Genomic DNA, 23,402 nt, shown 5'->3' on the forward strand with positions numbered 1-23,402 from the left:
GGCGACCACAGCCGAAAACCGTCCCATTAAATAGAAACAATGATTGACCGGATTTTTATTAATTATAACATAGTTTAAGTATGTACGCAGTTGTACGTATCACAAGTATTGCCTTCCCCTTACACGCCCACCTTCCCCAGTGCCGAGTCCGTTTTCGGATCGGCGGTAACGTTCTGCACTGCCACAATCGTTTCGTTGATCGTGGTTTGCATCGAGCGCATGTTCTGTATCTGCAGCAACCGTAATATCTGAGCCGCCTTTTCCAGATCCCGCTCGGCGTCCGTATGCGGTGCTTTGCCTGTTGTGCTGGTGGTGATGGTGTTGCTCTTGCTGCTATCGGCGGCCCCCACCAGCACAAACGGTTGCCCGGCGATGAGCGGCTCCTTTAGCGTTTCCTTGTTGAAGCAGTCGTGAATCACACGACCGGCCGCACGCAGCGATACGAGATGATCGGGATGGTAGGCAATGCCAAGCCGGTCGGCAAGCTTTCGGGCGCCTTCCTCGAACTGAGCGTTGGTGAAATCGAGACTATCGAACGGATTGGTCGACTTCACTTCCGGTGCGTTTGATTTCTTCTGTTCCTCCACCTTCCGGGCACCGCTCAGCGGTCGGTAGGTATCGACGTTGTCCGAATACTCCAGCCGGATGGCGTGCAGCAGCAGCCAGGTCAGTTGCTCCTGTCGCGTTTCCAGCTCGTACGGGAGTCCGACGTCGATCTTGTACTTGTCGTACGCCGCCTCCCAAACCTCGACCGAACCGATCTGCTTCAAGTATTCCCGGTTTTCAATCGTGTAATGGCGTATTTTCTGATCCTCCAACCATGAGACCAGCGAGCGGAATTCCTTCAGATCTGCGGGTGCGAAAAGATGGGGCGTTTTGGGGGTTAATAGTTGCCGGTTTTTACGAACCACCCGGTGAGCCTGTTTGCATACCATCAACGTTAACTGGCTGGTTGCCGGTATACTGCAGGGCAGACAGATATCGTTCGAACATTCTCGCCACGAACAAATTGCGAAACAAATAAAACACCGTTGGGAGAATTTTCGCGTGTCTGCCTTCACTTTGCGAGTTGTTTTGTATTGTCGCTGCGGAACGTCAAACTGACCGTCAACCATCGGGGCTGAGTTTAGGGTACCGTGTTGAACGATCCAACATGCATACCAAGGTGTATATATCGTACTGCGAGCGGACTTCGTAAGGGAAAACTGATTTTTTGCATAAAGGAAAGTATATAAAAATGAACAAAACTCAGCATAAATTAAATGCTATCCAATCAATCTTCATAATGGACTAAAATTAGTAAAAAAAAGTGAATTTATGGAACGGTTGTCTTTGCTCCAGCATGACAGAGCGACGGTGTGCTGCAGCAAAAAGCAAACCAAAACAAAACATCCCATAAAAAGTAGGCCATAAAGGATACGGAAATGACCGATTCCGTGGTTTCTAACCGGCACAAGGACTGCATGCCCTGCCGGTTGATGAGCGGATTCGGGGTGATCGGTATGGGACTGTACATCGCGCTGCAAGCCCAGAAAAGGCCGAACCGGTTAGGTCGTTACAGCATGTTCGGCATAGCTACCGGTTTGTAGCACCACCGACGGTGTTCCTGTTCCTGGCCACAATTCTAATCCACGCAATTTCTTTCCTTTCAGCTGCCGGAAGCATAGGAATTGCACGCTTGTTGGATGTTTATCCGTTCGGCGAAAGATCGCCGAAATAGCTCGAGCTGAGTTTACTGTTAAAATAAAGTTGCATTCACACTCACACACCGGTCCCGTTTGGTTTGCCAAATTTGCGGCTAAAATTATTTCATTCCCACCTTCCCTAGGCTGGTATCGGTCCGCGGATCCGCCGTCACGTTTTGCACCGCCACAATCGTTTCGTTAATGGTCGTTTGCAGTTGACGAATGTTTTGAATCTGTAGCAGGCGCAATATCCTTGCACACTGGCCCAAATCTTGGTCCGTTTCGAGCCCCACCCCACTGCCCTGCTCGATCGGGAACGGTTGCCCCGTGATGACCCGTTCCTTGAGAGCTTCCTTACTGTACGCACTGCTAATTACTTTGGCGGCCGCCTGTAGTGACACTAGATGGTCCGGATGGTAAGCGATCCCGAGCCGTTCGGCCAGCTTCCACGATCCCTCCTCAAAGTCCGCGCTGGTAAAGTCAAACGCATCGAACGGGTTGGTGGATTGCACTTCCGGTATGCTGGATTTCGTTGCCTCCTCTTCCAACTTCTTAGCTCCCGTTATAGAGCGGTACTGTTCCGCATTGTCGGTGTACTCGAGCCGGATCGCATACAGCAGCAACCACGTTATTTCCTCTTGCTTTGTTTTCAGATGCGTCGGCAGTCGTATGTCCTGCTTATATTTCTCGTACGCTCGATTCCATTCCACGGGGGCGTTGATTTTTCTCAGTGGTTCCCGGCCATCGATGGGCAGGAAGCGAATCTTCTGATCCTCCAGCCACAGTACGAAGGCACGGAAATCTTTCGGATCTGCACAGGAGAGTGAATGGAATGAGAAGGGAAAAGCAACACTCAAAACCAGGCTAACAATCCACTTGCCATCGATGTTGAGCTGTCCTACGCGAGGATATTGAAGCGCCGATAGGTATCGTTCAAACATATCACTTTTTAGGTAGGTATTACTTTCGCTCTGGTCGATAGGAAAGGCAGCGTCCTTGCTTTTCACAAAGTGTGTCGCATTCGTAAACAAATCTTGACCAAGATTGATGTACGCAAGGTATTACCCCATGTGTGCCGTGATACTAAAAAATAAAAATAAAAATCATTTGAATATAACGGATAACGCGAATCACTCTGCCGAATCAAGCGTTTGCTGCATTCACACTCATTTACAATTGCTGTATTTACTGGGACAACTTCCTTGATTACTTATCCGGGCCTAATGCTGCAGAAGTCCTTGGGATCCTCACGGTAAAATCATCACACCGCATCTATATTTATCCTACTGCGCCTACTATGTCTTTTTTTGAATTTTACGGACTGAGTAGTCTGGTAGTAGTCACACATACGGGGCAAAAATTCAGCATCTATCCCTCGAACGCGACCAAAGAGGTCCGTATCCGAGTGGTAACTGCGAGGCTCAGTGCATCATGCACCTAAAAGGACATCCGGCCGGAAGAGCTTTTCCGAATGTGCCGGAACTGCTCCCCCGTGTGCGGACGTTGCTCATACGCGTACGCTTCAACAACAAGAATGAATTCCGTGTCCCACCACCTGAGACGGTCAAGTGGATGATGTGCACGTTATCTCACACGTTCACGCGAGTGTGGAATGGTTTTGTTTTTTTAACCGAAAGCAACTACACGCACCGCAAGAATGAAACTCCTGCTCGTTTCCCGTTTGCCAAATTGTTTTCGCCTACCTTGAACTATATATTCGCCCGATCAAAGGTACGATAAGCGGCAGACGCGGCCGGCCTTTATTTCCCCTTCGCAATGTGCAAATGTGCAGACCCCCCATGCCATAAACCCAAATTTCCGCTTATTAACATTGTACAGCCGTAATGGTTCATTTCCATCTTAATCTACAAAGCCAAAAGGCCCGTGTTATCATCAGACGTGTGTCAACAGCCAAAAAAATGGAACCTCCGTAGCGTAGTGTCTCTATCGTTCCGTTGGCTTTCGGGATGATTTCCGGCCCAACGAGTACTCCAAACTGAAGCTGATTTCTTAAGTGTTATTTAATTACTCATAAAATCGATTGTTATCTAGCGTCAGACGTTGGTTTACACAAACTTGCGCTCACCCGCACAAAACTGCACAATTCGCACAGATAAGCGACGATACTAGTGTGCTTTAAAAACGCGCTCGATTGGACGGATTCCTCCCACAGACTCGCATCACCCGCAAGACAGTGCATCGACGAAACCAAAGACAAAGAAAAAAAACGCGATGGCAGCCCGACTTTCAACGGCTTTCTTCCGCTGGTTTGTTGCGCTATGGCTCGGCATGATTGCCACCGTTAGCGGGCACGGCATGGTGCTGGATCCGATCGCGCGTGCATCTCGCTGGCGTTGCAATCCGCTCGCCCTGCCCAACTACACCGACAACGAGCTGTTCTGTGGCGGGTTTCAGGTACAGTGGGGCACGTACGGTGGCCGGTGCGGAGTGTGCGGCGATAGCTATGGAGATCCGCAGCCCCGTCGCCACGAGCTCGGTGGCATGTACGGGCAGGGCGATATTGTGCGGCAGTACGCGCAGGGTAGCGTGATCGAGGCGAGAATCCGGCTGACGGCAAACCATCGAGGATACTTTTACTTCGATCTGTGCAATCTGTCCTCGAACGGTGGTACGGAGGATGAGGCCTGCTTCGGCCGCAATCCACTATACTTGGTGGACGGCAGCCGGAACTGGAGTTTGCCTTCCACCGCGACTGGCGAGTATCGCGTCAGCTTGAAGCTGCCCGATGCGGTCACCTGCACGCATTGCATTTTCCGCTGGACATATGTGGCAGGTAAGTGGGGGGGGGGGGGGGGGGTCGTTGGCTAAGTTGGTGCGATGACTAATCGGTGGTTTACGACGGCAGGAAACAACTGGGGCTACTGTGACGACGGAACGGGCAAACTTGGCTGCGGACCGCAGGAAACGTTCAAAACCTGTTCCGACATAAGGATAGCCGCTCCTCAGGATGTTATTCCTAGCTTCGCTTACTGCACTAAAGCTGTTTAGTTGAGTCGAATCTACAAACCTAAGTCCTCCTGTTCACTTACTGTACTATATTAGGCAAATAAAGAAAGGCAAAAAAGTTAACAAATCCCTAGTTCGCGAGTATTCTGTGATATTGGCCAGTTGCTGCAACGCTTCCCTCGTTACTCACGAAACTCACTCCTTTATTCTAGGCGTTTAAATACACAACTTCCAGTTCTTCCCATTTGCGCGGGGAAACTTACAAATATACACGACATGCAGTGGCAACTAGTGTGTGGTTGTACAGTGTTAGCTTTAGGACTAAGGATAGATTGTAAAATGTAGCTTCCGGACCGCTTCCTGCAGCTCAGAAAAATCTACAAAAATGGAGGGAACTTTAAAAATAAAGAAACGAAAGAAAGTGGGGAAAACCATGTTGCTAGACAGAGAGATAGCTTTAGCGCGATAGAACGGAGAGATAAAACCATTTCACTTAACAAAACGCACAGTGGTTGAGACCGGCCGATAAGGATAAGACATCTTACATCAACGTTACTATGACCAGATACACACAGCGATTATGCGCGCACTCGATTTGGCGCTTAGGTATGAGAAAGTCCAGCACACTGCCCCCGCCGACGGAGCAGTGTGTACGTGTGTACGTGTGTGTGTGTTAGAGCTATTGTTGGCGGATTTTCTTAAGCCCCTCGAGGAACTGGGACAGATCGTACTCCTCATGGTACTGACTGTCGTCCCACAGCTCCGGCAAACTCTCGAGAACTGTCTTAATCGCAGCCCCGCTACTATTACCATTCGCTTCCAGCTCGGTTGTGGTGGCAGTGCTGCTGCTGCTACTATTATTCGTCGCTGACCGTAGACGACGGTCTGAACCACCGGGTGGTGGAGGTGCACGCTGCTGCTGTTGCTGCTGCTGCTTCGGCTTTCCACCAGCGTCATCCGCCAGCGTGAACAGATCGAGCAGCTGCTCCGTACCCATCGTATCCATCGACGCGTTCTCATCGCTCACCACCGTATTAGCGGTGAGCAGCTTAAACTTCTGCAGGCCCATAATTTTCTCCTCGAGCGATTTGCGCGTTATCAGCCGGTACACGTTCACCACCTTCTTTTGACCGATCCGGTGCGCACGGTCCATCGCCTGCAGGTCCTTCATCGGGTTCCAGTCGTGCTCGACGAAGATGACCGTATCGGCACCGGTCAGATTTAAACCAAGCCCACCGACCTGGAAGCAAAAGAATCAATAAAGTGTTTACTCTCTGCTTCGGCACTAAAAAGCCAGCCCAAGTACCTGTGTCGTTAACAGCAGCACATCGATGCTGGGGTCACCGTTAAATTTCGTTACGATGTGATGCCTGGTGCTGGGCGGTACACTGCCATCCAACCGCAAGTACGACACCGCCGGCAGATGCTTCTTCAGGAGATCATTTTCGACGATGTCGAGCATCGCCTTCAGTTGGCAAAATATGAGCGCCCGGTGTTGATTCACCGAAACGTCCTCATTGCTACCGATGCCACAGTCGAGCAGGAGTTGTCTGAAAGGAAATTAAGTATTATAACTCAATCCACCAAGTTGCTAGTGCTCGGGAAGCCTTACTTTAGGACGGGAAGCTTCGCCGAATGCTCAATATCATCCATGGATGAGCCGTTGCGCGTGAACTCGCCCACAATCATCTGATACTCGGGATGGGATGGAGAAAGCACCAGCTTCGGATGGTTGCACACGTTTTGCAGGTACCTGAGGGGAGCAAAACACACTAATTACTAATTGCACTCTCGCTCAACTTTACACACACGCACCTTAAGGCCTGGAACACGTGCGTCTTCTTGTTGGCCGGGCCCGCCATCTGTCCGTCGATGTTTTCCAAACACTCGCGAATGTCCGACGAGTGCATGTGCATCCGGCTAAAGTCCTCGTACAGCCGCTCCTGCAGCGGGCTTAACTCGCACAGCAAATCCTGCGTTATCTTTGGCGGCAGATCAGTCAACACGTCCTCCTTGACACGGCGCAACAGGAACGGCAGTACCTGCCGGTGCAGCGCTTCCATCGCAAGCGCACCCGCCTCCTGCTCCTTCGGCGAACTCTTCGGATCTCGGCTCGCCAGTATCGGGCGGCTAAAGCGGGTGCTGAACTGCTTTTCGGTACCGAGAAAGCCCGGCATTAGGAAATCGAACAGCGACCACAGTTCCAGCACATTGTTCTGTATGGGCGTACCGGACAGAATGAGCCGATGGTTCGCTACCAGCTGCTTAATCGCCTTCGAGCTTTTCGTGCGCCCGTTCTTGATGATGTGGCCCTCGTCGAGAATGCAGTAGTTCCACTGCACCGAGCCGAAAAACTCTATATCCTTGCGCACGATATCGTACGACGCCACGATCAGGTTGTACGTGCCCAGCTTCTGGCGCAGCTGCTCCCGATTGCCCGGCAGCCCGACGTAGTGCAGCGGGCGCAGGAACCGGCTCGGCAGGAACTTCTCCACCTCGTACACCCAGTGCCCGGTCAGCGTCGGGGGACAGATGACGATGCTCGGCAGCTGAGCGCAACCGGGCTCCTGGCTGCGCTGGTGATGGTCCGCCGCAAGGATGCAGATCGCCTGCAGCGTTTTGCCCAGCCCCATGTCGTCGCACAGGATGCCGTGCAGTTTGTAGCGGTTCAGGAACCACAGCCAGTTCACGCCCGACTGCTGATAGCTGCGCAGCTCCGCATTGATCTTCACCGGGATCTGAAAGTCGGGGATGCTTTTCGGCGAGAACAGATACTCCAGAAACCGGCGATCCTTCATTTTGCGCTGCCGAAGATCGTCGGACAGGTGGCGCGTACCGCCGCTGTCCGCCGCAAGCCCATCGAGCGGCATCAGCTGGATGAGCGTCGCAAAGCAGTGCGTCGAAACGAGCCGCACCGATTGATCCGGATCGCTCATTCGGCCGAGCAGCGGCACGACCAGCAGCACCACGTACGGCACAATCTCGAACTGCAGCCGGTTGACGATGCAGGTGATGGCTTCCGCTGCACCCTGCCGTTTGATTACACTCTCGATGCAGGACAGCAGCGGTACGACATCGTTAATGACCAGCGTCATCACGGTCGCGGCGTCCACTGCGGCCAGCGTAGCCAAACAGCGCCCGACCATGCGCCGCACGCCTTTGAGCGGATGGCGTAGCAAAAGGCAGAGCTTGGGCAGCAGCTCGAACAGCTGTTTGTGGAGGGACACGTGCAAAAACGGGGCAGACACTTCCAACAGTTGAAGCGAGGTCATAAAATCGTTCGTCTCGTCCTGCGCAATCACATCCAGCGATAGCCGATCGATGTACGGTTCGTCGACGCGGGATTGAATTTTATCGAGCAGCAGCTGCCACAGGATGGGCAGCTTGTCGGGCAGCTGGGATCCGAACTGGGCACAAATCGTCGTAATGGCGGCCGTCGCACCGAGACGCTGCGTGCGTGCATGCTTCCGTTGCGTTTCCTCACTCTCGGACGGGCCCAACAGCTCGTCCAGTGCGGCATTGGTGCTGCTGTTCGTGGAAGCCGACGACGCGGACAGATCGAGGGCTGCCGCAATGGTGGTGCTGGCGGCGGCCGGTCTACCCGGCCCCCGGGGCGACACTCCACTGGGTCCGGCTCCGCTCGACGCGCCACCGGCATGGTCCTTACAGCGTTGATGCTGCTTGGTGAGAGTCAGTATGCCGTGGTACGGGTTCGAATCATCCGCTGTCGTCGAATCGAAGTGCACAAGCTCCTGGTCCGGGCACAGCACACGGGGCGTAAATTCGGGATCGCTTTTAAGCAGCGTGCAAAGGTTGGTGACGATTTTGCTGTTCGGGCACGGCGTGCGTGACGTGACCTGATCGAGCAGATCGCTTAAATATTTGGCCGACAGCCGTTGCAGCAGTTCACACTCTTCCCGCTTGATCGACTCCATCAACGGTTTAACGACCGGATTCAGGCGCTCCGGCAGACAGCGCAAACTGACGACGGCTCCCGACACCGACGACTGGGTGCTGATGTGAAGCGTCGTCTGCTCCAGGGCGGTCGCCGAGTGTGACGTAAGCAGGCTGCGTCGGCGGTCCTCCAGCAGGTCGGCCACCTTCGTTTTGAGACTGTATTTGGTGCGCATCTCGTCGGCGGACCAGCCGATGGCGGTCGCTATTTGGTAGATTTGATCGAGCGTCAGCACCTTCTGCTGCTCGTACTCGGCCAGCTGTACCTTGTGCTGCTTCAGGGTGGCCATATAGTCGCGGCACTCTTGCAGCAGGCGCGTGAACACGATGCCCACCTCGTCGTAGTACACGTACTCGTTTAGGCAGGCGCGCAATCGTTCCTGCAGCACCGGCGGGCCGGGCTGGATGGTGCTGTCGAACGAGCACCAGTACGCGATGACGAGGCTGCTGATCAGCCGCTGCAGGGCCGACCGGGATTGCAGGTAGCCGATCAGCACTTTGGTATAGCAATCGATGGGACTCTCCGTTTCCGGGGTGTAGGTAACGCCCGGGGCCGGCAACACCAGGTACCGGGACAGTAAACCAATCATCCGGGCGGCTTTGCAACGCGCCCGTACCACGTTCTTCTCTCGCACATCGAGCGGTACGGTTTCGGCGCCACCGAGGAAAAGCTTCTGATGCAACGAACCGGACGACGAGCAGGAAGCTAGATGGCCACCGCCGCCAGAAGTGCCCGTATCGAACGAATCGAATTGCCGGGGCCTTCGTTCCCGATTGCCACCGGTCTGGTGTTGGATGGGTTTGGCGTGAATGAGTGACCCAGGATCGAAGGCCAACCGTGCCGGTTGCATCGCGAGACAAAGCCAGCTGGATACGTACGGGCAGGAGGCGTGCAGCAGCGCGGACAGTTCCGCATTCACAACCAAACTGTTCCACACATCTTCCGCGAGCGATTGAATGTCCTCCACATGCTCGACGAGCACCCGCTGGAAGATGTGGCGAAGCGCTTCCTGCAGCAACGGAGGGTGGCCAATCTTTGACGCCGAAGTTAAGCCCCAGCTTCGCTTCTTCCGCGGCGGGCACGGTGAGCACGGTGGCACTCTTGGACGTTTCGTCCGCTTTTCCGTTGGAAGCGGGTGGAGTGGTGGACCCGCCACCGTTCGTTCCGGCCTGTGCCGTTCCGTCGTCCGAGGCCGTGGTGAGTGTTTTAAGCGTTTGCAGCGTCGATCGCCGCACGGAAGAGCTACAGTGGCTAAGGAAGGGCCAGAGTCGGGGCACCAGCATCGACATCGGTTCCATCTGGATCCAGCTGGATGCGGACGGTAGGCTTAGGATGGAGGCGAGCAATCCCATAAAGCTGTTGCAAGCGGACGCCAGCTCGTCCTGATCGAGCAACAGATCCCAGAGGAGTTTGACGATGTGCGACACCTGCGCCCGGCTGAGCAGCTTCGGTAGCCAGGTAGCGATCGGGATGAGCGTGGATGCGGCCACGGCACCGACGTCGTCGACCGCATCGAACAGCCCGGTCAGCACGTCGTTGATGATGACCGGCAGGAACGTTTGGATAAGATCTTCGCGAACGACCAGCATGTACTTGATACCGAGCAGTCCGCCGTGCCGTACCTCCCACTCCTTCTGCTTTACGAACGTCAGCAAAATGGCGACCGTTTGGTGAACTTTGGCCAGCGGTAGCTGCCGCAAAACCGTCCCGAGTACTTGGGCACATGTTTCACGGACCGGGGCAACCACCTGATCGGATACAAAGTCTCCGAAACGATCCAGCGCCAGCACGCACAGCAGCCGTAGCGTTGCATCCTCTAGCCACAGCTGGTGCTGGCATTCCATTTCCGATTTCGTCATGTACACGCTTTTGCCACCGCCGTCCGCGTGCGACTTCAGCAATTCACGCAATGCCGTGGCAGATCCGTGGCGAGTCTCCCACCGTGGGCTGAACAGGTCTAGGAATAGTTTCGAGCAAAACGAATCCAACGGCCAATCGGTAGCATCGACCCACGCTCCAGTCAGATCGGGCACCGCTTCTCCGGTCCATGTTCCCGGTATACCGGGTCCCGTTCCACCACCGGCACTTGCACCGGTCGCAGCGTTCGCTTCTCCTTTCTCCGTCTTAATTCGCTTCCGATCAGGTTCACCGGCGATGGTGTCGGTGGTTTGGCCCGTGCCCGACGGTGCCATCCCATTCGAACCATTTCCGGCAGCGGATGTGGGAACCGCACTGCCCGCCGTCCCTCCTCCCATAACCGCACCGATAGGGTTCTGAAACGCTTGCTGCTGTTGGCGCGCCTTTCGTCGGGCACGGTTTTTCTCCCGGCAGCTTAACCCCTCCACCGAATCGGCCCGATTCAGCTTCAGTATCTCCTGCACCGGCACTAGCCGCTCGCCGCTAGCGCTCGTCTGGTGATCCCTGCCGCCCGCCATTCCGCTCCCATTGCTGCGCACGTCATCGAGCGTCACAAGCTCGTCGACGTTGAGACCGCTGCTTAGGCCAAGCTTTTCGTTTAGCAGTGCCCGCTGACGGGCCAGCTTTTCCCGCAGATCCACCATCTCGTTCTCGTCCAGCGGATCGAACTCGGTCCCTTCCGAACCCATCAGCCGGGCACCCTTGAACAGTACCGCATTCAGATCGAAATTATCGAACGACAGGCGGTGGTGGCTGTTGTGACCGTTCCGCTTACCACTGCCGTGCGTGCTGGATGAATCGCACGATCTTTCTTCCTCCTCCTCATCGACCGGCCGGTCGGACGGCACTTCTTCCTTTGTTTCTAGCTTGATTAGGTTCGGCATGCCCTTGGGCTCCCATTGCGGTACATTTTCCAGGATCGCTTGGACGGCCTGCGATGCGGCGATTCGTGTATCCCAGCTATTGCTGTGCAGGTAGGTCAGCAGACGGCTGAGCAGATTGTGCAGCTCGTGCGGGTGGAGCTTCTGCACCTCGCCGATCTGTTTGGCCGCTGCCTTGCGCGTCACCGCAGCCGAGCCCGACTCGAGCAAAATAAACAACCGATCTAATCTGTTTCGTTGGCCGGGGGGGGGGGGGGGAGGGGGGGGGGAGGTAAACCACAATAGAGAAGAATGCGGGACACGGTGATTAGTGTTTGGCAAAAGGTTGTTATTGCGAAGCAACACAAAAAAAAAGAACTCAACTTACCTCGAAGTCATTTTTACTATTTATTACTCTGCTAGTATTGTGCCACGCGATAATTGCTCTTCATTGCTTTTCCATTTTTATTATGAAGCATCGCATCGTTATCCTGTAAATATAGAATAAAAGAACAAAATTTTACTGAAAAAAAACTCTATAGCACAACGAATCCCCCCAACATTATCCCCAATCAAAGAGTTGACCTTCGATATATTTTCAATTCTGTTCCAATTTTTTCCTCGTTGCTGGCACACAAAAAATTCCCGACACTCGGTGCAACGCGGTGTACCCAGTCGGGAAAAAGCGGTCCAAACAACTCCAAGTGCAGATGCACACTGCTGGTGAGAAGCGATTCGAGGCACACAGGCGTATGATTGCAGTTCCACACCACCAGCAACAACAACAGCAAAAAGGGCCAGCAAATTCAACGGAACGTAGAACATAGAACCTCGCGCCGTACACACATCGAACAGGGTTCTCCGTGGGGCTGAAAAGCGCAAGTGCAGTCTGGCTCTGGCTGGCGTCAGGCGCTTGCTGCTTCTGCTGTCCCGGAATTCCTGTCCGTCTTCTGTCTCAGAACACGGGACGGCGCCAGACCAGGGCTTGGGCTCGATTCTAAAACGGAAGTATGTAGTTTTTTTCCTGATGTCCTGACTAGCTTTTCCCACTGTATTGGTCTGTATCTGCGTCTGTGGTTGTGTGTATTTGCTTCGTGCAAGAGTGAGTGAGAGAGAGAAGAGAAATTATGGACATTGAATCCGCGACTGTTCCGATAGTTCTAACCTGCTCTGCTCAAAGCATGCTGCGAATAGTTAAAAACAAAAATTCTGCGCAGAACGAGACGTGTCTGCTAGAAGGCCAGTGTGGAGAGTGTGTCTCGTTAAAGGGAACGACTATCACACTATCACGGTGATCCATTGACCTCGCACGGTTGTATGTACATAATGGCGTTGCATGACGTACACATGGGAGGCCAAGGTGTGACTATCCAGGGGTGGCACCACAGTCAAGTGAAACGGCACGTATGGTTTTATTGTTTTGAGCCCATTTTCCTCCTGTTTATGATTAGAGGGGGGGCATGAGATCATACTAAAATGGTACAATAACACGGAAAAATCTGAAAGAATCCTGAGCGCCTGCCGCTATGCAATAAAAAGGTTCAATTGTATGTTAACCGTATAAAACCAGCTCCGAAAGCCTTTTTGTAGGCATGGGGCACTAAGGAAATGATATCGCTAAAGAGAATGTACTCTCATAAATCAATTAACAGATGAGATGTGAGATGCTGGCGCTTCGGATCAGGCAAGAACTCTCCCGGTTCCGGATTAACAACCGCCCCTGCTATAGCTGACATTTCGATTTGATGGTTATTTCCATTATCTTTTCTCCTCTGGTGCATGCGAGCGACGAGAGCACACATCCGACGATAATTTAATAAAAATCGATTCAATTAGCGTTAATTACGAGAGCGACACGTCAGCGTCCAACAACATCGCAGGCAGAAGCATCAAATCTTACGCAGAGATATACAAGGCGCAAAGGGCGCAAAAGCTCCAATCGGTTCGCTATAGCACATCGTCTTGCACAAGCTATGTTGCGATCATTTCCGATCCTGCACCCATAACACATAACTGTATCGTATCATAGACAAACGGGTAAGCAGAATGGGAGACCATTATTTAAATTTTCCACCATTATTCGCTCCCCATTTTTAACCGGAACAGTGCCATACCTCCGATACAGTCCAGTCTCAACTGGTCTGCTCGCTTCCGGCCACCACATGTGCTGCCATGCGTTAAGCGCACTGCGCTTTGTCCGGACAAAAACCGGAAAAGCTCCATCTGTTGGCCCTATTTCGGGAAGCAGCCGAATAGAATACATGCGTCCCCCCGCATGCCTTGTGGAGTGGTGAGGTGTATGACATAAAGGATTGGATCATCTCGCAAACACATACTTGCTCCTTGCCCAGTGGATTCTTCTTTCGAGTCTAAATTATTGGACAAGCAACAAAAAAAGTGTTGAGACGGATGTTTATCTCATTACTTTCATTGCTGACAAGCAAACTGCTGCTGGAGTACTTTTTTTTTTGGGTGGGGTGTTTCTCGCCAAGCTGGAGTCGATATGTATATATGTACATTTCTTTGAAGCCCATCAGTCAGATCATGTCTACCAATTAGACCATTTTATTGTTAGCGCTTCCATGGGCTCATCACTCGGTCGGGGATGGATGATAGGAGGGCGAATGCTGGTGTGAGTTGGTTCCATTGCAGACACGATGGCCCACCGTTGTCAATTATTAACTCATGTTTACAGTCAGTTACAAACTTAAGGTTTGAGGTTATTGAGCATATCTAACTGACCAGCCTTGAAATATGAATTCTAACTGCTGATTACTACTGCTACCGATTGCATTTGAAATAATGAAATTCAGTCATGGGAAGGGCTAAAGTCTTAATAGATGCTGAAGATGATTTTCTTTCCTTTTAAGTTGAGGATTATTAAAATCACCGTTTTATACTAGAACTTAATACTACTCTTAGCTAGAAAATTCTATTGTAAATTACTTCAAAATCTCACAAAAGTAGTCTTTCACGAGGACTTCTATTTTGTAACCGCCTGTACAACCGACCAGTTCCGATCGTCGGATTAGATCTAGCGAATGGTATCGAATTACGGGTTGCAATAGGGCTACGGGTGTGTTGCCAGTACATGCACACACAATCGGGGCCAGACAATCGAATTGCATTGCCAAATCAACCACACACGCGAGCGATCGTGTTCTAAGATGTGTTATGATCGTTCCATTACAACTCGTCACACAATGTGTATGCACAACATGGTTGCAATTCTCGTGAAAAAAAAAAAACACTGCCAAGCCCGTACCCGTAGGACGGTCAATATTTGTTTGTTTGATCATGGTTATTTTGTTTCCATTCTAAAGTGCTCTGATAGAAGAAGCTGCGGTGGCGTAATCGTTTCGGCGAAATTGGGAAGCTATAAAAAAATGGTAGATCTGCGAAGCCACTCAATCAAATCGCCTCTGGCAGAGTTGGGAGCCAAATGTTTGCCATCCTGGGCACGAAGGGGGCAGTACTTGGAAAATACTAAATCAAAACAAAACGCGAGATTTCTTTTTTACGCTTAAGGTGCATTCTGTTTGGTTCAATGGAATTGATAATGGCAAAGATTTAATTATACAAATAAAAAATCTTCAAACTACGAGAAACAGAATTAAATAAACATTAATATTCTTTTAATGAGACCCGGTTCCCTCTATCGATCTGCCATTTTTAACCTTCAAAATGTTTTTTTTTAACAAAAAGACTGTTTTTTTCTTTTTGTGCAATTAAACAGTTTTACAATTTAATTGCTAAGTAAACAAACCATTTAAATAAAAATTGTGCTATAACCTTTCCCCACAATCATACGTGGATCGGCACAAAGCTCTACCCCAGACGCGGTCCCACACGCAGCAGCCGCCTTTGATTGACGATGGTACCAACACACGCGCAACCGAACACATGTTGTGAATGTGCTGCAGAAATGACATATGACGACGACGGGCGCATAAGCGGCGTGAATGAAACCCGCTACTTGGATCGGTTTTATGTTCGCTGAATGTTTGACGGGACAACAGCCCTACGGGAACTTCTTTTCACTGTCCGTCTGCGGCAAGTGAATGGGAATGCAAGGCTGAGGAGCTGGTGACTGCAGTAGACAGTTCGTCGCTATCAATTGTGTTTCGCGGTGGTGACATGTGCTGGAGATGATATGCTGGCTGAAACGTGTGTGCGTGATTATGTGCTTCCCCGTTAGGGCATTGCCTCAATCAGTCGACCTTCCCTGCTGATTGACCTCCTGACTGTAGTAGCAGCAAATAACATAAAACAGTAATCATTCTGTCCTGCTCAGTACTGAGTAGGCACAAATCCATCCCGTGACTATGGCCCGGACAGGGCAAAATTTAATCGATACCTGTTCCGTCATCGTTTTACTCCCAGAACAACACTACCACTACGCGTCTTGTGTACTTCGGCCAGTAGTACCCCCACTACCACCAGCAGAGTTTGGGCGCCCGACCCGGTCGGTTATTCCCGTGTAGGAATATTACGACTCTTTCTCCCTTTGGATCTTTTCTCACCGATTCTAATTATAGCAAGCCGTCATACACCAAGGAAAGACTGAGTGTGAATGAACAAAAAAAAAAATCGCCAACCAAAAACTAACACATACAACAGTACCACCGGACGACCAGAGGCGGTGGAAACATAAAACAAATAAACTATTTTTTTGCCGCCACTTTTAAGGAAGTGGAAAAAATTAACAGGCAGTGTGTTCGCCTGTTCGCAAGTTCCTTTGAGGTGAACACGCAAGTACATTTTCCTTGGTGCACCAAAAGCTTTAGAACGAATCTTGTACACGCGTACAGTGCGCGGCATGTGCGTCTCTTTTTGTGCTTCTCTACCATTTTCAAGTGGTCTCGCTCTCGCGTTCTAGCAGGTCAAGCATGTTCTGAATTCGCCTAGGGTGGTGGTTGGAAGCAGCACAGGAGAACAGCATTCTAAACCGCTTTTCTGCCACATACGCACACATGCACCCAAAACAATCGTACCGAAAACCGATATAATTATGCATTAACACACATGTAAACCGAGATCGCAGCAGGATGACGGGGCTTACCTTTCGCTTTCTGCATTGCATTTTCATGTGCTAAAGGAGGGCTTGCTCTAAAGGGACTTGAACGGCTAGTCTTTCTTTTCATCTCTTTTACGTCAGTTTCACTTTCGCAGCCTTTCTCGCTCTTGCTACTATTTCTCCACACTGTCACTCACACCGATACACACTCCCTTCATTCTAATTCTATCGTCGAAAGCCGCCACACACTTGCAGTGCATTTTTCACACCGTGCACTGATTTTTCACTGTGCTCCGCACACACTATCATTCACCGTGTGCTGTAGTAGCCGACGCACACAGGAAAGCATTCCAAAATCACCTATAAGCGCACACACACACTCGCACACTTTTGTTTTTCCTGCTCGTCGTCGTCGCCGCCGTCGCGGCACGCACTTGATCCAATTTTCACGCACACCAATTTACACCATCATCTCTAAGCGCGCACACGCAGCTGCACTGCACACATTTACTGCCCTAGCCGTGTGTATACGCACTCACACGCGCGGTGAAAAAACCCACAACGTAGCGCGTGCATTGCTTCTATCGCAGGCCTGCTGCGGATGGCTGCTATTGCCGTCGTGCATGTTGGTAGAGTGTGGAAAATAAGGAAATTTGCCGTATCTCTTCATCGCATCTCAGTGCCGTACGCTTGCCGCCGATGGCAACGATCAAAAGTGTCAGCTACCGCCGTGTGTCGATTCCGCACTATTCATTTCGGCAGAAAGAATTAACTTTTCCACTTTTCCGCTTTTCCTACCCCATCCGATAATTCTGTGCGAAGGAGAGGACAGGGGACGAGATGGGTTCACCAAACACGGATACCAGCTGCTGTTGCGAGTTCAGCTCGCACACACGTTCACTGCGGATGATCGATGTAGATGTTTGCCTTCCCTTTCTACCGCATGGTGGTATCGAGGAGAAGAGGCTCACCCCTCTCAACCGTCCGGCGGACGACGGCAGAGATAGTGGCGGCGGGATGAGTGTGATACTGCTGACCGCGGCACAATCAACAACGGTGGCCACGGTGGCAACGGCGACAAGGGCAACCCACTGCTCCGTAGCAGCAGATGATCTGGCAGCAGCAACGGTGGCGGCAGGGAAACGGGAACGGACGGCTGCTGCAGCTTGTTGACCGGAACACCACACCAAAACACTTTCACAACCGACTCACGAGCCGCGGGCCCAATTGAATTTTCAGAGAATTTCTGCATTGTTCGGAGATCAAATTTATACTGTTCGCCATTCCACAACGTCAACTGACTTTTCTTGCGTTTTGCTTCGGTGTGTGCGTGAAGCCGTGCTGAAGTGAGTGAAGGCAAGGTACCGTCGAGTTGAGCAATTTGACGTTCGATGCTTGACAGACGTATCGGTCTGACAGCTCGTTGGCGAATTGTCATAATACCAAGACGGGTTGAAGGCGGTGATGACGAGCGGTGTAGTGTAGCGAAGTAATTTAAAATGGTTTAGCAGAAATTACTACCATAATTCTAACTAAATTCGAATGAATATTTCAATCTTTTCACGTTCCAAAATTTTGAAAATTCGGATTTCAGAGCTTAGTTTGAAGTTGGGTCATTTTTTAATTTTTGTTTCCCTATCCCTTTCCGTTTTCTGTGAGCTTAAGTTGCTGAATTTTTTTAGAAGACTTGGAACACTGAAACGTAACACGAAACAAAAAGTCACATTTAGCTCATTTAGCTCTGAAGCTTGAAAAGAGCGAATTGGAGCTTTTAATCAGCACTTAAGCATCATAGGTGCTTCACATATTCTTAAACTGTTGTGGATTTTATTAAAAGCTGTGAAGTTCCGTTACAGGGTGTGCTTGAGATGGTCCTGTAATCTATTATTATTATAGGCTTATTTTCTCTACTTCCCTCAAGGTGATATGGATACTATCAGCGTAAAATTGTTCAACACGTGCGATTAATATGTAAATAAAATAAGGTTTTATTCAAAGCAAAACGTAGTAAAATGCTCACTGCAGCTTAAATATTTAAACTCTAAATCACTAGTACGTCACATGTTGCGCTCGTATTCTCAGTTTTCGTTTTTCTAATCTCTATCACAAGGTAATCCATCGGTTGTCATCACCGTGCCATCAATCTTGCATTCTCCCCGAGCTAAGCTTCGTACGCCGGTGGAGCACTACTGTGTTCGTTTAGTGTTTCGTTTAGCTTTTGCAGTCCTCCCGATATCGAATAAGGCGTTGCAGATCCTGCCAGCGGGATCTGGCCGATCGTGATCGGTATGTTCAGCTTCATGCGCTTTGTGGAGGCTGTGGTTTAACGATCAGTGCCAGCTCGTACCCAACCGCCACGATTCGGCTGTGCGTCGTTTCGCTGGACGGAATCGGTCCGACTATAAATTTTCCACAAACCGTGCATCGTTCTCACCCTCGATGGTCGGAATTTTGTGCACCTCCAGCACCTCGTACTGGACGTTGTTCTCCTCCTTGGGTATTTGTGTTTGGCCGATCACGCGCGTTTGGCTGGTAAACTTCAGGATCTTCTGGAACTTGATCTCGATCTCGCTTACCGCCACCTTGCTCGAGTTCTGCACAAACACCTCCAGCTCGATCGTTTCGCCCGGTGCGTAGCCGGACTTTGGCGTGGTCGCTGAAACCATCAACGGCCGCGAACGGCAGAACCCGCAGTAGAACGTTATCATATTTTCCGCCTTGGTCGGTATGCACAGCACCTCGTTGCTTTGATTCAGATCGGCCTGACACACGACGGTGAACGGTTGCTGGAAGTTGTGATCAAACTTCCAGGGTCGCTCGAGCGTTACCTGCAGCAGATACCGGACGTGCCCGTACTTTCCCTCCATCGAGGTCGGTGCCGTCGGCGGGATGGTGAAATCAAATTTGTACCGGATCTGGTTGGGAGGTAGCTGCATGCCGGCCCCATTTTCTGACCCGGCCAGATACAGCTTTTGCTTGATGAAGTCTTCGCGGCCCTTGAACTGTGCCTTTACCTTCTTGTTTTTCGGACCATCCGGTACCTTCGCCTCCCAAAACACGGCCGAAAAGCCGGAGATAAGCAGACAGACACCTGGCGGACGAAAGAGGGTGGGGGTGAAACACAGACGGATTAGCAAAATATTCGATAAGGCAGTTTTCACCATTCACACTAATGACGCACTAACCTCGCACTTTCTTGATCTTGGTAAGGTGCAGCTCGATCGTCCCGGTGACACGATCACCGGCCGTAAATATGCCGCTCGAGTTGTCATCAAACAGTACGTCGCACTTCACATGCTTGGAGCTCTTTTCCTTCGGCATTTTGCTTCCCTCGCCTTGAACTTTGGAAAACACAGAGAGAGCGAGAGCAGTCTGCGTGTCAGAACCAGGGATTCACCCTCCGTCGACCGACGACCGAACCGTACTCGAGCGCCTTATCGACCAGGTACGGTGCCAACTGCCGCCGACCCGTTCGATAAATGTGATAACGCTTCGGTTCGGAAGCAGTACCGGGTCCACATTTATCTTTCCGTGGTTTGGGGGGATAAAGATGACTTAACGGTTTGCGAGATAATGGGAACGATCCGAAAGCGCGAACGAAGATGAACTTACGGGCTGCGCCGCCTGCGGTGGCCCACAAAAAATCAATCAAACTCACGGTTCGATAAAATTATGGTCCCATTGCTGTTGCATTACTCACACGCTCACTCACTTATCGGCCGTCCGTTCGGCAGATCCCGAATGACATTGCGCTCGGTGCGTAACATCCCAAGATGGTGATGACGGGCGGATTCATTCATCAACAGCTTCGATCGAGCACATTGCCGTGCAGTTCATCTTCTCGATCACAAAATCGGCTCTGTACGGGGAATGCGGCAATCACACACTAAAACGTTTAAAAATCTCGCTACAGAGCAGCGTAGTTTCCGAGCAAACAAAGACCCTGATTCTTCCCGGACGCACGGTACGCAGTGCCACAACAAACTCGCAAAGGCCGACCGAGCTCGTTGGGTGGCAGGTTGACTCACGGCACGGCTCAGCATCGACTAAAAATACACGAGCAAACGAGAAAGAACGAACCACACGGGAGTCGGATCGCCATCTGCACGCATACGACGGTGGCGTTTTATTTGCGTGCCTGCTAGCTTGCTTGCTCCGTTCGCTGTACACCCCCCGAAACGGTACATTTTTCCTACTCCTCTTCAGCTCTTTCTTATGCTGCTATAGTATGCGCATTGCACCAACATAAGCGCGTATCGTGGTGATGGTGTTGGAACACGATCGAGCGTGATCATGCGCGTGAGAGCGCTCCAAGACCCTTCGTTCGCGTTTCATTCACCGCGATTTCAAGTGGGTGGTTTGGGGCAGGTCAAGTTATCAAGGACAAAGGAAGTTGCATTCATTCCTCGTTCCAGGATTGCAGTGAGTTCCCTGTCAAGATAGTTTGGAGTTAAAAAAAAAGATACACACTCTGCTACTTAATTACGATCGTTTTATATCACACAGGTTAGATAATATTTTTTAAAGCTTTTCCGTAGTTGGCTAGTCATCGTCGAAATCGCGCGGCGTGTACGGTTCGGAACCCTTCTCGAACTCGTGCTCCTTCACGTCATCGGTGGATGGTGCCGTGGGAACGTCGGTGAGGTTATCGACGGAAAACGCCTTCGAGGTGGACGGTATTGCATCGTCCGGGTAGGGTGGTGGTGATTCCGACGGTATCGGAGAACTGGTGAGCGTACCGTCACCGGTACCCATTCCGAGGGCAGCCCGTTCCTTACTCAACATCTCCATTGGGTAGAGCGTTTTCGGCAGTCCCACCGTACCGATCACGACCGGCAGCGTGAGGACCAGTTTTTTTCTCGATCGCACCGGCCTGATCATAATTTCCACCTCGTACCGCGTCATGATGATCTTGCACCGTTCGTCGTCCGTCGGTACAGTCGATCCGATCAGTATGTTCTCCTCGAATACGGCATCGTTCCGTCCTGCCACACGCCCAATCGTACGCTCCTCCATGACCGTATGCTCGAAGTACTGCTTCACGATCGGCACCTGGCTGAGGAAGGTATCAACGCGCTGGAACTTAACCGTGATGCTACGTACGTCCACACTGCTCTGGTTGTTGACATGGATCGACACCTCGATCACTTCACCGGGAGCGTATCCGGTGCGGGGTGTCGCCGCCGTTACGATCAGTGGATCCGTCAGCCCGAAGTAGAACGTCTGCACTAGTTCCGCTCGCGCCGGTTTTAGCATCTGCTCCTGTGCCACACTTAAATCGGCGTGGCTTTTCACGACGAACGGCATCTGGAAGACGTGATCGTACTTCCAGGGACGCTCGAGCGATAGCTTCACCACGTACCGGATGTGACCATACTTGCCCTCCTTCGAGGACGGTGCATTCGGTGGTATCTCGCACGTGAACGTGTACCGGTAAACTCCGGCCAACACCTCCAGCGGGTTGCCAACATCCGATCCGACGAAGTACGTTACACTGCCGAAGTAATCTTCCCGTCCGTTGAAGTGGGTCTTTTTGTTGTTCTTGCTGTTTTTAGCATCGGTTCCTGCAAGCTTTGCATTCCAGGACGTTGCCGCGAATCCATTGATACGAAGGGCGATTCCTAGTTGGACGAAATGGGGGGGTTTATTTATGCGGTGAGTCATCGGGATTCGGGTGAGATACAGAGATAGGGCAAGGTGTATGTATTTAGAAGGTGGATTTTTATCGATTTGACAGGGAGACATTTTAGTCGAGTTATGTCAGAGTTTGTTTACAAAAACATATGGTATGGGGCTACCAACATGAACAAACAGCCTCGATTCTCAGTCCTTTGAGCAATTTCGCTAATTTATGGGTCATCTTCGCATATTAAGTGTTGTCCCACAGACGATTGACGATATTTGGTTGCATTTTTCGTCAAAAAATTGCAAGCGATACCACCACCGGCGCCTCCTCCGACGCTGCCATCACTCTTCTCAATACCCTTCCCCTTGATCACCTCGGAACTGTTATGTCAGGTCGAGAAATGTCAATTTGCTCTAAACAACTCTACCTTCTATATCTACATACCTTGAGATAGGGTCAATTATGCTGACGAATGGAGTAATTGATTAATTGGGTACAAATAACCGAGAAGTATCGGAGGCGTGTGGTTGATAAGATGGCTCACCGCTTGCTTTGTGTTTATCTTTGGAGCATGAACTGAGAGTGAAATGGGTTTGTGCCTCATATGAAGCTGTTTATGGATCAGTTGAGTCATCCCGAAACCCGTCCCGCCCCGAAATCAATAATTGCTCAGAATCGCCACGAAATCAACAATTGTATGTTGAAGCCACCGTTAACCAAGACCTACTGTTGAAATATTTCATGAAACGTGCTTCAAAACACGATTGTACTGAAATGTTTCTCCAACACACCCACACTCACACCCTCACCCAAACGAAACACCTGTTCGTTGTTTAAATATTTACCTCGAAATTTCTTCGGCTTGTCCAATTGTATCTCGACCGTTCCGCTGACGGTATCGCCTGCCCGGAAAACTCCCTGCGGATTATCGTCGAACTGGACGTCGCACTTGATGTGCTTGGAGGTTTTGTTTTTCTTATCCTTGCCCATATCCTTCGAAAGAACTTAGCTTAGAAGTGGGTCTGTCGCAATACACGCCTAGAGAACACAGAAACGGTCTTCGCCTAACCGGTCCGTCGTACGAACTGATGAGTAAGAACAACCGAAACGAAGTACCGTAGGGTGTTTCTTATACAATTTTCGGTAGAGTTATCGATAAGCAACCGAATATGATACTTTAGATATAAAGGGGGGGGGGGGGGGGGGTAGGCAAGACAAGCAGCAACAACAAAAAAACGATTACCGATAAGGTACGCTTACGATTATACCCTTTATCAGATGAGTTCGATGAGCATACGGAACTACGGGCTGTCTGTATGGGTGATTTCGTTGGTGTTTGTGGGTTGAGCTTTATTGCTCGAAACATCTTTTTACG

General features: G+C 50.9%; 5 protein-coding genes and 1 pseudogene across 5 annotated transcripts; 2 read left to right on the forward strand and 4 right to left on the reverse strand.

Annotated features, from left to right (window-relative positions):
* Positions 1-26: 26 nt before the first annotated feature.
* LOC118503686 lies at positions 27-3,689 on the reverse strand. Its single transcript, XM_036037227.1, has 3 exons — positions 2,566-3,689; positions 1,827-2,496; positions 27-852 (listed from the first exon to the last, which is right to left on the reverse strand). Exons 1-3 carry the CDS (start codon positions 2,624-2,626, stop codon positions 120-122), a joined length of 1,464 nt encoding a protein of 487 aa, XP_035893120.1. The 5' UTR covers positions 2,627-3,689; the 3' UTR covers positions 27-119.
* Positions 1,340-1,791, forward strand: LOC118503685. Its single transcript, XM_036037226.1, has 2 exons — positions 1,340-1,581; positions 1,653-1,791. Exons 1-2 carry the CDS (start codon positions 1,425-1,427, stop codon positions 1,718-1,720), a joined length of 225 nt encoding a protein of 74 aa, XP_035893119.1. The 5' UTR covers positions 1,340-1,424; the 3' UTR covers positions 1,721-1,791.
* A 130-nt stretch (positions 3,690-3,819) lies between the features above and the next one.
* LOC118503682 lies at positions 3,820-4,785 on the forward strand. Its single transcript, XM_036037224.1, has 2 exons — positions 3,820-4,479; positions 4,552-4,785. The coding sequence occupies exons 1-2, from the start codon at positions 3,918-3,920 to the stop codon at positions 4,692-4,694; spliced, it is 705 nt and encodes a 234-aa protein (XP_035893117.1). The 5' UTR covers positions 3,820-3,917; the 3' UTR covers positions 4,695-4,785.
* A 49-nt stretch (positions 4,786-4,834) lies between these two features.
* LOC118503673 (TATA-binding protein-associated factor 172-like) lies at positions 4,835-17,702 on the reverse strand. The gene is given in 7 exon segments (XM_036037214.1): positions 4,835-5,892; positions 5,959-6,202; positions 6,265-6,405; positions 6,468-9,625; positions 9,627-11,634; positions 11,773-11,875; positions 16,447-17,702. Coding segments are annotated over 6 exon segments (6,123 nt in total). The 5' UTR covers positions 11,784-11,875; positions 16,447-17,702; the 3' UTR covers positions 4,835-5,331.
* Positions 17,703-18,365: 663 nt separating this feature from the next.
* LOC118503678 lies at positions 18,366-20,576 on the reverse strand (annotated as a pseudogene).
* A 300-nt stretch (positions 20,577-20,876) lies between these two features.
* Positions 20,877-23,147, reverse strand: LOC118503677 (arrestin domain-containing protein 17-like). The gene is made up of 2 exons (XM_036037220.1): positions 22,873-23,147; positions 20,877-22,022 (listed from the first exon to the last, which is right to left on the reverse strand). The coding sequence occupies exons 1-2, from the start codon at positions 23,015-23,017 to the stop codon at positions 20,944-20,946; spliced, it is 1,224 nt and encodes a 407-aa protein (XP_035893113.1). The 5' UTR covers positions 23,018-23,147; the 3' UTR covers positions 20,877-20,943.
* Positions 23,148-23,402: the final 255 nt, after the last annotated feature.

The sequence above is a fragment of the Anopheles stephensi genome, chromosome 2, assembly GCF_013141755.1.
Source record: "Anopheles stephensi strain Indian chromosome 2, UCI_ANSTEP_V1.0, whole genome shotgun sequence".
Lineage (NCBI taxonomy): Eukaryota > Metazoa > Arthropoda > Insecta > Diptera > Culicidae > Anopheles > Anopheles stephensi.

Bases quoted from the DNA above. Each gene is read 5' to 3' on its own strand.
- LOC118503682 (XM_036037224.1), top strand. From the start codon at position 3,918: ATGGCAGCCCGACTTTCAACGGCTTTCTTCCGCTGGTTTGTTGCGCTA. The intron at 4,480-4,551 runs GTAAGTGGGGGG...TTACGACGGCAG, and splicing joins CCGCTGGACATATGTGGCAG to GAAACAACTGGGGCTACTGT.
- LOC118503685 (XM_036037226.1), top strand. From the start codon at position 1,425: ATGACCGATTCCGTGGTTTCTAACCGGCACAAGGACTGCATGCCCTGC. The intron at 1,582-1,652 runs GTTTGTAGCACC...CTTTCCTTTCAG, and splicing joins CATGTTCGGCATAGCTACCG to CTGCCGGAAGCATAGGAATT.
- LOC118503677 (XM_036037220.1), bottom strand. From the start codon at position 23,017: ATGGGCAAGGATAAGAAAAACAAAACCTCCAAGCACATCAAGTGCGAC. The intron at 22,023-22,872 runs GTAAATATTTAA...TCGTCCAACTAG, and splicing joins CAAGCCGAAGAAATTTCGAG to GAATCGCCCTTCGTATCAAT.
- LOC118503686 (XM_036037227.1), bottom strand. From the start codon at position 2,626: ATGTTTGAACGATACCTATCGGCGCTTCAATATCCTCGCGTAGGACAG. The intron at 2,497-2,565 runs GCAAGTGGATTG...TCTCCTGTGCAG, and splicing joins AGGACAGCTCAACATCGATG to ATCCGAAAGATTTCCGTGCC. The intron at 853-1,826 runs AGGGAAGGTGGG...TTTCGCACCCGC, and splicing joins CCGCGGACCGATACCAGCCT to AGATCTGAAGGAATTCCGCT.